This window comes from Symphalangus syndactylus, chromosome 11 (assembly GCF_028878055.3).
Source record: "Symphalangus syndactylus isolate Jambi chromosome 11, NHGRI_mSymSyn1-v2.1_pri, whole genome shotgun sequence".
Lineage (NCBI taxonomy): Eukaryota > Metazoa > Chordata > Mammalia > Primates > Hylobatidae > Symphalangus > Symphalangus syndactylus.
This window is the reverse complement of record NC_072433.2, coordinates 35820952-35834708: the sequence shown is the minus strand read 5'-3', so window position 1 is coordinate 35834708 and position 13757 is coordinate 35820952. Positions and strand designations below refer to the sequence as shown.

Sequence of the window (13757 nt, the reverse complement as noted above, 5' to 3'; positions counted from 1 at the left end):
CCTGGAAACTCTCAAAGGGCCCCAAGCGGGCGGAGAAATCCTGTCAGCCTCCATTTCTGAGCCACGGCTGGACCAGGCTCTGGAACCACAGCCATGGCCTCCTGGGGCAGCAGGGAGAGGCAAGAGTCACTTGAGGACCTGAGTGCAGCCCTGGGGGCTCCCTGTGCTGGAACAGACAGTACTGGCTGGCTATACGGAGTGTGACCTGTGCCACCACACAAAGCCTTAGACTTGGAAGGACCTGGTTTTGGTTTCATATTCTGCTGTCACAGTCTGAAAACATTTAAAACATTTTTTTAAGGGGCCTGCATTTGCATTTTGCCCTGGGCCCCACAGGTTATGTGGCTGGTCCTAAGATCAAGCATTGGATCCCAAATCCATCTGGCCTCTGGGAAGCCCCACTCTCTTCAGAGAAGCACCATGTTCCCAGTACAACTGGCTCCCCCAAGTATGGCCCAAAAGAAGGCTGGTGAGTCCTCTAGGTGGCCTCATCCTAAATTGCTTTAGTGGTCCCAGGAATCAGCTGCATATGTCTCAGAAGGAAGTAGAGGACCAAAAGACACAGAGAGAAAGCTGCAGCAAGGAATGAATGAATGCATGAATGAATGAATGAATGAAGTGTGTGATTATATACACGTGTGTTCATTCATGCATTCATTTGTCCCATGCGTGCTGAGTCCTCACTCTGTGGCAGGTGCTGTGCTGGGCACCAAGGGTTCAGTAGTGACCAGGACAAAAGCCCCTGCCCTCAAGGAGGCAGCAGTCTAATGAATGAATGAGTGAAGGAATGAATGAATGGGGTGAATGGAGATGAATGCATGTCTCTGGATTTCCAGCAGAATTACAAACTGGGAGCTTCAAGCTCACTTTGGAAGTCTACAGTGTCCTGAAAACTCCTTGACTAAAAATTGAGGGTTTTACATAAAAAGCTAGATTTCTAGCTTCTCCTGAAAACCTGGAGGACCTGGCCACACAGGGCCTAAACGCCTGCAAGGAAGAGGCAATTGAAACTGAGCAGGGCCCCTTCTTGGAGCTCCCTGGCTCCCCTCTTTTCCACAGCCCCCCCGCCAGCCTGCCACCCTTACTGATGGGGCAGCCACCCCTCCCTGAGTCAGCTCTGAGAAGTCAGACACTGAGGCCAGCCCGGGCACCCTGATGTCCCCCACAGTGATCCAAGCCCTGCTTCCAGGCTCCACACGGAGCCTACCTACATGAAGCCCACCTGTGAGGAGCTCATCCCTGCCCCTCCTTATTCTCAGAGGGTGGCCCCACCCAGGGACCTCTCAGTCATCCCTGGGAACACCCAGGGACCTCCCACCACAAACCATGAGCAGCACATGGTCCACTGTCCCCGTTCTATGGCTGGAAACAGGCCCAGAGGAGATGGGAGGCACGTCCAAGGTCACATCCTGAGGTGGTAACAGACCCTGCTCCTGAAACCAAGGCCCTGTTCCTCCCACCATACACATACAGATGACAGTGACACTCAGGGATAGGGACTCACCTAGTGTCTTGGGCCTCAAGGGCCTCATTGGGTTCATCTGTGCACCCTGCAGGGTCGGAAAATACAGAAAGGCAGTCAGCATCAGGAGACCTGCCCCAGCCCCCTGGGCAGCCTGGAGTGGGCATCGAGAGCTCTGCTCAACCCCAGGTTCAAACACAGGGTCAGTCAGATGAGAAGATCCAGCCTGGGCAGAGGCTCCCAAGGGGCAGGACCCATCCCAGCAGCCCCCCAGCCCCTCAGCCCTGCTGCTGAAAAGCCATCCTGCCCCTTGGTCTTACCTGTGTCCCCAGTGCTGCCGTGACCCAGGATCTGCCAGGGACAGACAGACAGACATGGGCAGGGAGCCCAAGGGCAGCCTCCCCATAGCCCCTCTCTGACCCGGCCCCTTCAGCCTCCAGCCCTAGCAGTACCTGAGCCGGGTCCTCCGTGACGCTGTGAACAGGCTGCGGGATCACCTTCTCCACGCCCTTCATGAGCCAGGTCAGTACCCTGCGGCTGGGACTGTGATGGACAGAGACACCAGCCTGCCCTCAACTTCCCCTAGCTCAATGAGGCCCTCGAGGCCCAAGACACTAGGTGAGTCTCTGTCCCTGAGTGTCACTGTCATCTGTGTGTGTGGTGTGGTTATTGGAAAGTACCTACATGTACCACTGGCCCAAGGCCAGCCCAGTATCCAAAAGAACTTGGCTTGAATCCTAAACCACTGTCTCCCCACTGTGAGACTTCAGACCCATCACCTCCCCAAAAAGCTCCACGTCCTTCTCTGAAAAATCGGGGATGCTGATGCTTCATGAGGCCAGGCAGACCGGGTGCTATTCAGAGCCCACCCCCATGGGATGCTTAGAACAGAGCAGCTGACTTCCCTCTCCTCCTGCCTCCTGCTGTCCTGCTCAGAGCACACATCGTGCTCCTGAAGGGCCAAGGTTTGCTGCAGGTGTAATGCTGTGGCAGAGGCTGAGCAGCCTAAATGTGAAGGTCACAGCCTCCCTGCCTGAGGCCAGCCCAGTCCCAGCCCTGCTCAGGCCCCAAGCACCATGGTCTGAAATGTCTGAGCCAACTGGGAGATTCCACGCAAAAGCCTGGATTTCTGGCTTCTCTGAGAAAAGCAGAAGCTCTAACCCCATTGGGCCTGCATCTCACCCGAGCACTGAGAAATGTCCGGCCCCCTGTACAGGGGCGCTCACTATGCAGCTCTGACCCACTGTTTCTTTTGATCACATTGCCCTGCCCTCAAGGGGCTAACAGTCTATTGAATGAATGAGTGAATTAACAGTCTAATGAATGAATGAGTGAAGGAATGAATGAATAGGGTGAATGGAGATGAATGCATGACTGGATTTCCAGCAGAAATTACAAACTGGGAGCTTCAGGCTTACTTTGGGAGAGCCCACCCTCCACCTGAAGCTCACTTCAGCCAATTCCCAGGATGTCCCAGGGCTTTCCCCAGAATGACAGTAGAGCTGAGGGCAGTGCCCATCCCCACTCCTATCCCCAGGGCTCCCTAGCTGGGAGGGGAGTTTGGAGGCGGGCTGGCCCTGAAGAGAGGGGAGGGTGGTGCAGTACCTGTTCATTTCAGAAATCTCAGCGCCCTGGGCCCGGAGGGATATGGTGGAAGTAAGGGCAGCCTCCTTGGTCTCTGAAAAATAATCGCTCATCCTTCAGATCTGGGGCCTCAGACAGGCCCATTTCTACCCGCTTGGGGAGATCAAGTCAGGGGAGAGGAGAGAGGCCCCCAGGGGTCAGAAAGCCAGGCTCCAGCTCAGCTCAACTGAAGTCGCCGGGAGCCCACCCTTAGCTTCTCTGAGCCTCAGTTTCCTCATCTGTGAAATGGGTCTGCCAGCCTCGTGGGCTCTGCGGCTCCGAGGGGAGAATGCGGGCCCCCCTGCCATGCCAGCCTGGGCTTCAGCACTTGCGCTCACCCTGAGGGCTTGGGTCCGCCACAGCCACTTCCTCCTCCTTGAATGACTCTTCAGGGGGCTAGAGGGTTCGAACAGGATCACATAAGTCCTAGGTGAGACCAGCCTGGTTTGGACAGGGGCAGCCTGATTCTCCCTCAAGGGATCCCTGTCCCACAAAAGACCTGAACGACTCTTTCCTCAGGATCATCTCTGTAAATCCTGGTGGCCTTACCTTCCACCTAGGATACTCCCTTCCTCCTAGCCCCAGGGACCCCTCATCTGGGGCTGGGGGCCCTCACAGCCCCCAAGGTCCAAGATGGCCTCCCAGCCTCCCAGGCCTACAGCATCTCCAGGAGGCTGCCCCACTTCAGTAGCCTGAGAGGAGAAAAGACCATTTAGAGATAGTTATGAAGTCTTGGGGCTGGCTGAGGGGAAGAGGGAGATGAGAGGAGCCCACACCCCTCATCCTCCGCCAGGGTGCTCCCTCTCCTTCTGGCCCAAACTTTCCATTCCTCCCGGGTAGCTAGGTGGAGTTTGGCCTCTGCCATCTGCCTTTCACCTGCCTCTGCAGCCACACCTTCTGCTACTACGTGCACATATGTGTATGTACAAACAAATTTACAAGCACATACATACACAGACACATAAATGTGTGCATACTCACTCTCATGCACATACATACGTGAACAGACATACAATGTGAGCATATATACACATACATATGCATATATACAATGACACACAAATACCAACATGCATATATACACACATGCACAGACACAAAAATAAGTGCATGTGCACACATGTACAGACAAAAACATATGTACATATACATGTGTGTACATATGCATACATGCCCCAACACACATATATGTGCATACAGTCATATGCAAACGTGCATATACACACATGCATTCATACAGATACACACATGCGTATAACTGCCTGTGTACAGACACACAACATGCACATATGCATAGGTACATTGCAGCTGTATACAGGTGCAGAAATATGAGTATACACACATATGCTCAGTCACACACATGTGCATATTTGCACATATGCAGAAGCATGTCCATATGGACATGCACATACACACAGATTTCTGCACCTAAATATACATGAACATCCATGCACAGATACAAAATGTGTATACATACACATGTGGAGACACGCAAATATATGTATATACACATACGCATTGACACATTCACAGATGCACAAACATGCATACACATAGAAATACATGAGTACACTCACATACTCAGAAATATGTAGACACATACACACTAGCATGTCACACAAGCACATGGAACCACAGACATACTAATACATGTGCACATAAACATGTGCAAAAACATATACATGCATTCATGTACATATACATGTTCACATACATTGTCATGCACACCCAATGTGCAAATACATATGTGCACACAGAGACATACCAAGGGCACACTACACACACATATGTACATATACGTGTATATACATGCAACATATACACATGCATACGCACACCCTATACCTGTTTCCTAAACACACCCTGCTCTTCTCTAGTAACAGCCTTTCCTCTGCCAGGAATGCCCAGCCTCTCCATTTCCCTCGGTTAAAATTCTGCTCCACTCTCTGCGTCTAAGAAGCTCTCCCCCATCAGCCTCCAATCTCCAAAGTTAAGATGACTCTCCCTCTTCTGAGCTCCCATAGTTTGGTCTGACACACTTATTTGGCTCCCCAAGAAGGGGAGAGTTGAGGCCAATGTTGGGACTCACCACGTTCCCTCCTCTCCACCTGTGTCTCTTGGCAGAATGAACTGGCTGGGCTCTTGTCTGCTGACCCACGGGCCAATGCCTATTCATCTTTATGCTTTCAGCACTGACCACAGGGCCTGGCATCAATTAGAAGCTAAATCAAATCTGTCGAATTGAACTGCTGAATTAGTTGTCATCCAGCTCCTGAATGGATGGGTTGCAGAGGAAAAGTTCTGGAGAAATACTCCACAGTGTGGTCCATGGATCTGTGCCAGTCTGCAAACTGTTACTGGTCCATGATAATTAAGCAGTTTGCACCAGAATGTTTATCAATGCACTGCTTCCTTCATTGAGAAAGTATTGGTACAAAATAAATAGCAACTAAACTAATCAGTGTACTTAGCTACAGAGTAGATTTACATTCTGGTACAAACTGCTTAATCATCATGGACTAGTAATAAACAATTCATGGACTGGCTCCTGTGAGTAGCTCTGTTCTGAACTCTGGAGGTTGGCAAAATACGGCCTGTGGGCCAAATCTAGGCTATTGCTTGTTTTTATAAATAAAACTTTATTGGAACCCAGCTATGCTCATTCATTCATGCATTACCTATAACTATTTTCACACTATAATGGCAGAGTTGAGTAATTAACAGAGATAGCATCACCCACGAAGCCTAAAATATGTACTATCTATCCTTTTACAAAAAAATGTTAGCCTTGGGCAAGCCCACCCACTGTCTGAACCTGAGTTTTCTCACTCGAACAAGTGTGGGACCCTGTGACCCCCACTTTTCCTTCTGACGCCAACCTTTTCTGCTGTAGAAGGTCCCTGGAGAGCAGGTGGCCCAAACTGGGAAGACGCTGAGCAGCGAGGCCGGCCTGCCCCTCCTCCCCCTCCACCTCTCACCATGGACTCGGACTCTGTCTCGGCCTCCTCGGGATTCGGTTCTGGTTCCACCTCCGCCTCCAGCTCTGGCTCTGGTTCCACTTTCTCTTCCTCCTGCATCTTGGTCTTCCGAGGGGTCCCTGGGGGCTGAGGCAGCACCCTCTGGACCCAGCCCAACATCCTGACGCCTGTAGGAGACAGAGTCCTTAGCCCTCCCTGGAGCACTCACAGTAGCTCCCGCCACTTACGGGCCACTCTTATGAGTTGTACGTTTCCTTTTCCTTCATCAACTTTAAAAATATTTCGACTGGGTGCGATGGCTCACACCTGTAATCCCAGCAATTTGGGAGGCTGAGGTGGGCCGATTGCTTGAACCCAGGAGTTTGAGATTAGCCTGGGCAAGACGAGACCCTCGTCTCTACAAAATATTTTAAAAATTACCCAGGTGTAGTGGCTCACTCTTGTAGTCCCAGCTACTCAGGAGGCTGAGGTGGGAGGATCGTTTGAGCCTAGGAGGTCGAGGCAGCAGTGGGTCATAATGCCCCACTGTACTCCAGCCTGCACAACAGAGTGAGACCCTGTCTCAAAAAATATATAATATATATACACACATATATATATTTGATATACATATACACATATATATTACATATATATACACAGATGTGTGTGTATATATTTCTGCAATTATATCTGTAGGTATTTACCTTGTAGAATTACTCAAGGCCATAAATACATGTGTACAAAGAAGCTGGTTGCAACAGTGTTACAGCAAAAGATGAAAAACACTCAAATATTCATCAAGAGGAGACTGGTTATTGGAAAGTACCTACATATACCTAAATGTTCATCTCTAAGAGGGGCATGTATTAAATAAGTTACACTATACCCAATAATGGAATATTATGGAGGCATTAAAAAGAAAGAAGCAGTCTAACTGAGCTAACAAGAAGATGTGCCTGCTCTGAAGTCAAGTCATGAGCAGATCAGTTAATGTCTCTGTGCCTCAGTTTGCTTGTCTGTAAAATAGGGATATTAATAGTACCTACCTCATGGGTTAATTGTGAGGATAAAATGAATTGATAAGTGTAAGATACTCAGGCCAAGCGCAGTGGCTTGTTCCTATAATCCCAGCACTTTGGGAGGCCGAGGAGGGCAGATCACTTGTGGTCAGGAGTTCCAGACCAGCCTGGCCAACATGGGGAAGCCCCATGTCTACTAAAAATACAAAAATTAGCTGGGTATGGTGGCAGGCACCTGTAATCCCAGTTACTCAGGAGGCTGAGGCATGAGAATCGCTTGAACCCAGGAGGTGGAGGTTGCAGTGAGCCAAGATCGTGCCACTGCACTCCAGCCCAGGTGACAGAGTGAGATCCTGTCTCAAAAATAATAGTAATAAGTGTAACATACTCAAAACAGTGACTGGCACATGCCGAGGGCTTAATAAATGTTGGCTATGACTATTACATGGTATCAAATGAAAACACTAATTGTGTAATATGCATGTACTACATAATCTCATTATAAGTAAAAATATTCATTATGAGTAATATATGAGTGGAAAATCTGTCTTAAGATAAAATTAACCTATTTTCATCATTTTTTAATTTTTAAGATAAAATGGGCTGGGTGCAGTGGCTCATGCCTGTGATCCCAGCACTTTGGGAGGCCAAGATGGGAGGATCACTTGAGCTCAGGAGTTCGAGACCACCGTGGGCAACATATCAAGACCCTGTCTCTATTTAAAAAAAAAAAAAAAAAAAGCCTGGTATGGTGGTGTGCACCTGTAGTCCCAGCTACTCAGGAGGCGGAGGCAGGGGGTCGAGGCTTCAGTGATCATGCCACTGCACTTCTGCCTGGGTGACAAAGCAAGACCCTGTCTCAAAAAAAGGAAAAAAATGGCCTTGCGTGGTGGCTCGCACCTGTAATCCCAGCACTTTGGGAGGTAAAGGCAGGCAGATCACCTGAGGTCAGGAGTTTGAGACCAGCCTAGCCAACATGGTGAAACCCCATCTCCACTAAAAATAGAAAAATTAGCTGGGTGTGGTGGCGTGCACTTGTAATCCCAGCTACTCCAGAGGCTGAGGTGGGAGAATCGCTTGAACCCGGGAGGCAGAGGTTGCAGTGAGCTGAGATCGTGCCACTGCACTCCAGCCTGCCTGGGCGACAGAGCGAGACTCCTTCTCAAAAACAAACAAACAAACAAAAAGGCTGGGTGTGGTGTAGCTCACACCAGTAATCCCAGCACTTTGGGAGGCTGAGGCAGGCAGATCGCTTGAGCTCAGGAGTTCGAGACTAGCCTGGGCAACGTGATGAAACCCTGTCTCTACCAAAAATACAAAAAATTAGCCCAGCGTTGTGGCGTGTGCCTGTAGCACCAGTTACTCGGGAGGCTGAGGCATGAGAATCACTGGAGCCCAAAAGGTGGAGATTGCACTCAGCCGAGATCACGCCATTGCACTCCAGCCTGGCCGACAGAGTGAGACCCTGTCTCAAAAACTAAAATAAAATGCTTATAGTGCTGTATTTTAAAAAAAGAAAGAAAGAAAAAGATAAAATGTCAGGTAAGCCTTTTTTCATGATGTACTGTGTTATTTCAGTCCTATCTTACACAGGTTGTTCCCGGTTGATTTCTCTTTGGGGAATGGGGAGCCCCAGCCCTTATGACTGAACCCCTGCAGGATGGCCTGGCCAGTGGGCAGCCATCACACAGGTCAGTGTGTGCTAACTCCTAGCTCTAGATGTGCTCTTGCCCCACACGAGTGTGCCCTGCCCTTCTACTCACAGCCCTGACCTCTGCTCCCGCTCTGCCATCAGCACCCCAGCCTCTCCCAAGAGAGGCTGTGGTGGCAACAGAGCTCTAAGTGTCAGATTCCTGGCTTAGCCTCCCAAAAAGTGAACTTGGGCCAGACATGACCCTCTGGTCTTCCATTTCCCTGAGGGTGGGGGCGCAGACACAATGTTTTCCCAGGTGGGGACTGCCAGAGCTCACATGTTGGGATGGCAGATTTCACTAACCCCAGCCAGCCACAAGCAGCCCTGAGAGCCAGGGCTGAGCTAAGTGCATTCCACCCATGATCACACTCATCCTCGCTCTCACCACCACGCCCCGCCCCTGTACTCAGTAAAATAAGAATTTTCATTATGTAGCACAGAAAGGTCAACAGAATCGCCTGAAGCAGCACAGCCAGCAGTGGCCAAGTTGAGTTTATATTCGGGTCTGCCCGATTCCAGCTGCCCCACATCTATTCCCAGGTAGTCGTGGCATTTGCCCAGTGTTGGCTTCTTCTGCAGGCCAGGCCTGTGGACCCTTCCCAGCAGGCAGCAATTCTGGCCTGCATTTCTAAACCTTCTGGCAATGACTAAGGAAGCCTCCCCGATCCCCCATTTTTCTTTTTCCTCCTAAATGAAAATTTTTGCGGGTTCCTCCCATCTTTCACCCGTGTCCCTGCTGACTGCACTTTGATGAGGGAGACTCAGGTGGGAAGGGGGACCCACGAGTGGTAGCTCGGGGAGCTATGGTGTTGCACCACCAGCATTTCCAGAATCTTCTGGAGAGCTGGTGAAAATATAGATTCCTAGGTCCCCCAGACCCTCCTAGGGGACCTAGGAATTTGCGTTGCACAAGCTGTCCTGAAAATTCTGATGCCCGCTAAAGTCTGAGCTCCACCAGACAGAGAAGCCGCAGGTTTCCCACCATGCCAGTTTGGTCCTGCCTAAATGCCTTTCTAGAGGGAGAACATGGGGATCCCCTCGGGGTCCCACCGAGCCTCCACCTCATCCTGAGTTACCTGCTCAGATGCCAACCGCCAGCCAGGAATTGCCTTCTCGCTGCCACTCGTAGCTGGCACCTCAGACACAAGGAAGATTAATTGGCAATAGCTGGGCCGTGTGCAAAGGATTAGCAGGTGCTGAATGGGGGCGGGGGAGAAAAGAAGCTGTTGATGCCCAGGAAATCAGCAGCACCCCCCAACTCCCAAGGTCCGGCAAGGATGTGGGCCCCAGGGAAGGGCCCTTGCATGGCCCAGTTTTGGAGCACCATGGGTTGCCAGGGGACCTGCCCAGGTTACCAGGGGCCCGGCTTCCCACACACCTTGACCAAGACACGGAGTGGCTGATGGGAGAATAACAGCTTGGAGTTCCCATGTGATGCCTGGAGACTCCTCATGGTGGCAGGGGCTTGTCAGCTCCCACTCAGCAGTGGCAAGAGGTGTACCCCAACTCTCCAGCCCCCAGGCCAGGACGCAAGCAGGTTCTTGCTGGCTTAGAGTCTTCTCTGGGCAAGGTCTCAGCAGCCCTGCCTTGGGCTCTGCCAGAAAGGCTGTGTCCCAGGGCTGGGCCTTGAGGATGGATCCAAGGCCCGGCAGATGACTGAGGCATGTGACCTGCCCTGTGAACCGAGGCTGGACACTAGAAGGGATACAGAGATCTAGAAGGAGAGGGTGCAAGGGACAGGGCCCAAGGAAGAGGCGCTCAGTGTGGTGGCCCTTAGGGATATTTGGCAAAGGGCAGGACTTGACTTAATTATCCGCACCATTTCTAGAGTTCTTGCTTTCCTTTCCTTTTTTTTTTTTTTTTTTTTTAAGCCACAGTCTCTCTCTGTCACTCAGGCTAAGTGAAGTGGTGCAATCATGGCTCATTGCAGCCTCAACCTCTCAGGCTTAAGTGATACTCCCACCTCAGCCTCCCAAGTAGCAAACTACTCATGTGTGCTGCCATGCCAGGCTAATTTTTGTTTTTTTTAGAGATAAGGGTCTCACTATGTTGCCCGGGCTGGTCTCAAACTCCTGGATGCAAGCAATCCTCCTGCCTCAGCCTCTCATATTACTGGGATTACAGATGTGAGCCACTGCACCTGGCCTAGAGCTCCTCCTTTGTGTCTGGCAGTGTGCCAGCCTTGGCACACTGAGCAAGACAGACATAGGCCCTGTCCTCACGGAGCTTACATTCCAATGGAGGAGATTACTGACAAATAAAGAATATTGCAAATTATGCTAAGTGCCATAAAAGAAACAAACAGGGCAGAAGCATGTTGTGGAGGGCAGTGGGGGCAGGTAGGCAGGCCCCTATGACGAGGTAGATGTATATTTGAGCTGAGACATGAAAAGTAAGAAAGACTCAGCTGTGAAAAGAGCTGGGTGAATGGTGCTCCAGGCCAAGGATACTGCAACGAGAAAGGTTCTGAGGCTGGAATGAGCCTTGAGGAGCAGAATGGGGTCCGAGGAGCCTGAAGCTTAGCGGGTGCAGGGGAGAGTGGTAGGAGATGAGGTTGACAGGGAGCAGGGGCAGATGTTGTGAGACTATAGGCCACAGGAAGGAGTGTAGTTTTAGATGATGGTTTTGAACAGGGGCTGGGCATGATCTGTGTGGCTCTGTGTAGCGGGCAAGCATAGAAACAGGAAACTGGTCAGGAGGCTGCGGAGGGACAAGCTGATTGGCGACTGGATGACCCCTGGCTTCCCCTCCAGTGTTGGGCTTCAAGACCTCTAATAATGCAACCTCCACAAGGCAAGTGATTCAGAAGAAAGTTCTTTCTGCCAGCAAGGCCAGACCCCAGTGGTAAAGCTCAATGTACTCCCTGACCCTTCCCTACAAATATGCCAGGCTGCAGGGGTCAGAGCTCCTCCCCAAGGAACAGCAGCAAGCCCTTCTGCTCTTCCTGGGCCTGCGCATAACACAGGTGACATTCACCCTTGCTTGTAGCCTGACAGGAGGGATGATGGGGCTTGGACTATGCTGGTGGGAGTACAGATAGAAGGGAAACGGGAGGAAAAAGGGGGGCATTGAGGGGCTCACCCTGGGCAACCAGGTGGCTGGTTTAGTGAGTGAACCAGTAAACCACCCCAGGCTGGTTTACACATGTACTGAAAAGAAGAAGCCTGGGGCTGGAAGTTTGGAGGAAGAATTTTTTGGGGAAAATCATGAGCACTACTTTGTTAAGATGTCTGAGAGAGGCTGGGTGCAGTGGCTCACGCCTGTAATGCTAGCACTTTGGGAGGCCAGGGCAGGTGGATTACCTGAGGTCAGGAGTTCGAGACCAGCCTGGCCAACATGGCAAAACTCCGTCTCTACTAAAAATACAAAAATTAGTTGGGTGTGGTGGCAGGTGCCTATAATCCCAGCTACTCTGGAGGCTGAGGCAGGAGAATTGGCTGAACTCGGTGGGTGGAGGTTGCAGTGAGCCAAGATCACACCATTGCACTCCAGCCTAAGCAAAAAAAAGTCTGAGAGACATCCAGGTTGAAGTGTGTGTGTGTGTGTGTGTGTGTGTGTGACTTAAGGAGAGGTCTACTGGAGATAGAAACTTTGGAGGCCTCAGCTTGCAGATGATGCTTAAAGCCACAGGACTGACTGATATCACCTAGGAAACCCAAGGAAACAAAAAGGACCAGAGGTGGCACCTGGAACACTTGGGCTCACTCAGAGGATGCAAAAAGAGCAGGAGCTGGTAAAGGAGCCTGAAGGAGCTGTCAGGGATGGGGATGGAGAAGCAGAAGCATGGGGTGAGGTGAAAGCCAAGAGCAGTGGCTGTGTTGGGGTGAGGAATTATCCGAGGGGCCACTGTCTGAGCTGAGACTTGAAATGCGTCCTGGGATTGGGCAACTTAGAGGCAGTCGGAGCCCCTGCAGAGTGGGAAGGAGGGAAAATTAGATGGGCCTGAGGGAAGAGTAATGGGCTCTAGGGTGGGGAAAATGAGCAAAACACAGCCACACACAGTGGCTAAAGTTTGGATGAATCTCATGTGCATATATATGGAGAGAAAGAAGCCAGATTCAAAAGGAGACCCCAGTGATCCATGCATACAAAGTTCCCAAAAGGCAAAATTAGTCTGTCCTGTCTATGGCTATAAACAGAAGTACATTTGCAGCCTCTAGTTTTCTATAAAGCCTAGAGTTGTTAAATAAAGTTTTCTATAGTTGCCCATAAATAAAAGCACAGGTTGTACTACAAGATGGGAGAGTGGTTCCTTCTTGCTGGGTTGGGGGTTGTAATTGGGAAGGCATATGTGGAAGCTTCTAGGGACTGGCAGGGCCAATGTCTTGCTTTCTTTTACTAACTTGGCTGGCATCTATTTTTCAGAACAAGCTTATGGGAATATATATGCCATAAAATTCACCCATGGTAAGTATACAACTCAATGACTTTTATATTACTTATTATTTATTTATTTATTTAAGACAGGGTGTCACTCTATCACCCAGGCTGGAATGCAGTGGCGTGATCATAGCTCACCGCAGCCTCGACCTTCTGAGCTGAAGTGATTCTCCCACCTCAGCCTCCCAAGTAGCTGTGACCACAGGCACATGCCACCATGCCCAGCTAATTTTCGTATTTTTTGTAGAGACAGGGTTTTGCCATGTTTCCCAGGCTGGTCTCGAACTCCCGGGCTCAAGCAATCCACCCACTTGGGGTTCCCAAAGGGCTGGAATTACAGGCATGAGCCACCACTCCAGCCTAACTCAATGATTTTTTTTTTTTTTTTTTTTTTTTTTTTTTTTTTTTTTGAGGCGGAGTCTTGCTCTGTCGCCCAGGCTGGAGTGCAGTGGCGCAATCTCGGCTCACTGCAAGCTCCGCCTCCCGGGTTCACGCCATTCTCCTGCCTCAGCCTCTCCGAGTAGCTGGGACTACAGGCGCCCGCCACCACGCCCGGCTAATTTTTTTTGTATTTTTTTAGTGGAGACGGGGTTTCACTGTGGTCTCGATCTCCTGACCTC

At 50.5% G+C, this 13757-nt stretch overlaps 1 protein-coding gene across 2 annotated transcripts in view; it reads right to left on the bottom strand.

The window, feature by feature from the left end:
- CNGB1 (cyclic nucleotide gated channel subunit beta 1) overlaps window positions 1–9902 on the bottom strand; it is an 89432-nt gene extending 79530 nt beyond the window's left edge. The window contains exons 1-7 of one of the 2 annotated variants that reach the window (XM_055298030.1): window positions 9834–9902; window positions 6064–6230; window positions 3424–3481; window positions 3068–3140; window positions 1915–2005; window positions 1783–1813; window positions 1505–1550 (exon numbers count right to left, since the gene is read on the bottom strand). In XM_055298030.1, the coding sequence (XP_055154005.1) occupies window positions 1505–1550; window positions 1783–1813; window positions 1915–2005; window positions 3068–3140; window positions 3424–3481; window positions 6064–6222 (458 nt within the window). In that variant the 5' untranslated portion in view covers window positions 6223–6230; window positions 9834–9902. The remainder of the gene's footprint in view (window positions 1–1504; window positions 1551–1782; window positions 1814–1914; window positions 2006–3067; window positions 3141–3423; window positions 3482–6063; window positions 6231–9833) is intronic. The other variant, XM_055298028.2, reaches the window with a different exon arrangement.
- Between the last annotated feature and the right edge of the window lie 3855 nt (window positions 9903–13757).